The sequence below is a fragment of the Cryptotermes secundus genome, unplaced genomic scaffold (genome assembly GCF_002891405.2).
Source record: "Cryptotermes secundus unplaced genomic scaffold, Csec_1.0 scaffold270, whole genome shotgun sequence".
NCBI lineage: Eukaryota > Metazoa > Arthropoda > Insecta > Blattodea > Kalotermitidae > Cryptotermes > Cryptotermes secundus.
The window spans coordinates 463,547-466,587 of record NW_019742962.1 but is presented as its reverse complement, the minus strand read 5'-3'; the positions used below and the strand labels follow the sequence as shown (position 1 = coordinate 466,587).

Here is a 3,041-nt window from a genome sequence, read left to right as displayed (position 1 = left end):
AGTACGGTAGTTGTTATAACAAGTAGAGAAATGAAGGAAGGTGAAGAGTAACAGCAACCGGAGTGGCTAGAGGTTACACGAGGGGGACGGTAAGACTTTGTTTCTCCTAGACATGGAAGAACTTGTTCACCACAAAAATATGTTGGACTTCAGGTTCTCACAGGAGTAGCTATGAAAAGTTCAGCCTTCTGGGATATGCCATGTAGTTCAGTGAAATTCACCTTTTTTTGCCCACTAACTGCTTCCTGCCACTTACTTGCTTGACTTACTGGTTGACGTTGAAGATGGCAGTGTAATGTTCCTCCAAAACATCAGTTTTCTTTCACCAGACTACACTGTATTAAATCCCAGAATGCAGAACTCTTCCAAAATTCATGTTTTATATTTCTTTCAACAAAACTTAAAAATATGTCTCTTTTAAATTAATGAACACATGGAACGTGTCTGCAATTTTTGTTCCTTCCTGGTTCAATCTGTATCGTATTCAACGAGGCATGTTTTACTTTTCCAGAGACGCACTGTGGTATTGGTCTACCTATAATACAGAGTGGATCCACTTACTTAGCATGGTATAGCTCCTGTTACAAAGTGTAGAACGCCGGTCCTTTCCATGGGGCTGTTTGCATGATCTCCGCTGATGTACCTGTCATAGCTAGAAGAGATTTTGGTGTCAGCCGATTAATACTTGCTCACTGACTGGACGGTTGGCCAACATAGCCTCCAGCCGCGTGTCTAATTTCTGCGTAGAATCTGCGATAAGTGCTACTCCCGACATATGCATTTGAGTCTGATGAGCTACGTCAGCTTTTCAAAACGACGTAATTACTACTGGGCATTTTTTTCATACTTACCTCAGCGATCTTTAGCCGCGGCCTGTCTTGTGTTGGACCAGTCTGCACTACATAATTACTTCTCCGTTATGACTGTTTATCAGTAGGCGTTTGGGCTCCGGGGTGTCAATCCCCCTTTATGGTCGCAGGGGCATAACAAAATGCATACAGGTTTTGGGTAGGAAAACCAAAAGGAAAGAGACCACTAGGGAAACCTATACTTATATAGGAGGACAATACTACAATTGGTCTTAAAGCAACAGAGAGTGTGGTATTGTCTCAGGATTGGGTCCTGTGGCGTGCTCTTGTGAACAAGCTAATGATTCGTAAAGCGTTGGGAATGTCTTCAGAGGCTGGCCCACGTATGTCTTGTGAAAAGAGACTAGGCTCCATGGAGTTGGTTATAGGAGTAAAATGAGGGTTGTAGACATCAGAATAAAGACACGCTGAAGTAAGCAAAGAGAATGCACGCCTGTACAATTGTGGTCTGACCTGAGTTTGAAGACGAGTTGTCCCAGTCTGCCGACCCCGACACCGACGCCGCCCTCACTGTTTGTTAGGTTCTTCTCGTTCGTCTCCAGCTCCTCCTTAGATGGAGTGGTCGGCTTATCTTGCAGCTCGTTTTCTGTATGGAATGTTTCTTTCGGAACTGCCACATCGCCAATGGTTGTGTCGGTCACCGGACTGCTGCCCGACTGTGGCGGTGACAAGTTGCCCACCGTGGGAGTCGCAGTGCCGGACCCACCAGACTGAAGAATACTGGACATGAGCAATCCTCGCCGAAAGCCTTGTGGGAAATTGGAGGTTAGGGATATTGAGGTCAAAGCATGACAGATTTATTTATTCTTGTACTAAAACAAAGACAAAAATACGTAACAATATTTAGAATGTTCTCTTCTGGTTTATGACGCCGTATAATCCCGTAAGTGTTTACCAACCTCTCGAAGAAATTTCCTTCAAGTTGCTCCAAAACCCTAATGACGACCTACAGGATTATGTGGACTCATACTAATGTAGAAGATTATATTCAGAATCATTTTCCTGAATACTCCACACGTTATCTACACAATAATGCGTTTAACAAGTTAGGAAGTACATGCATAGCGTAACGATTGAAGCGGTTTCGCTACGATATGGCCTCTTCATTTCTCAACTTACGAGACGACAGCATAAAAATCCGATTTGTTTAGTTACTCTGAAAACCGCAAGAATTAACAATAAAACTGTATTGGTCAAAGTCCTTCCTATTTTTATGTGAAACTTTTGTTCGAAATATTATCGCCTCTATAAATATTTAGCGAGTTACCCTCGAAAAATTTGTGTCCAAGTCTTCATGTAAAGCGCCACTACAGATGATCGGTTTTTTGCAATATTTAGAATGAGTCTGTGGGAACTGCCCACATTCAAGCGTGACAACGCAAGTGTCATTGCTTAGCAACGACGAGTAAACAACGGTTGCTAGGCAAAAGCAAGTAAACAGCGGTTGCTAGGGAACTTATAAACACGGTAACCGGCAACAGCAGTACCTATTACGTAACCGTTTTCTATATATCCGACTCTAGGCTACATGAGAAGATGCACTGAGTTACAGTGACAGTTATTGGATCCGTAATGACTTATGCTAGTCCCGCCTGGGAGTTCGCGGCAGACACTCATCTAGTGAAACTGCAGCGCCTGCAAAACAAGGTTCTCCGCACGATTGGCAATTTTCCAAGGGGCACACCGGTCCGCGATTTGCACATGGCATTCAAAATTCCATACGTTTATGATTACATAACAAAATTATGCAGGCAACAAGCAGAAGTCATACAAAATCATGATAATGAGAATGTTCGCAACATCGGACAAGGCGAAGCCCGACACAGAAAGTATAAGAGGCTTAAACTTGGCGGCGGTCAGGCATACGACCGTTCAAGTAACTAGACTGCCGTGATAGCTAATACTATTAGGATATTTATTTATACAGGGTGTCCCAGGAGGAATGTGCCAAACTTCGGGAGGGTGTTCCTTATGTTAAAGTATGCCGATATAACCCAAAACACCTATGTCCAAAGTTGAACGGTTACGGAGATAATGGCCCGAGAAAAGTGTGGTCTTCTTGCAGGTCCACGCACTATACGTACCTGTCAGCTGAGACCCTTATCTGTTTGTCCTTGAGTGCCGCGAGTCACACTAGCGTAAGCTCATGCGCTGCCTACAGATTACGTTGCG

General features: G+C 43.7%; 1 protein-coding gene across 2 annotated transcripts in view; it reads right to left on the bottom strand.

The window, feature by feature from the left end:
• The window catches only part of LOC111873416 (synaptotagmin-4), a 229,807-nt gene that overhangs the window by 31,244 nt on the left and 195,522 nt on the right, over positions 1-3,041 (bottom strand). For both annotated transcript variants that reach the window (XM_023868118.2, XM_033755085.1), the window contains one exon: positions 1,323-1,579. In XM_023868118.2, coding sequence (XP_023723886.1) covers positions 1,323-1,579 — 257 coding nt within the window. The remainder of the gene's footprint in view (positions 1-1,322; positions 1,580-3,041) is intronic.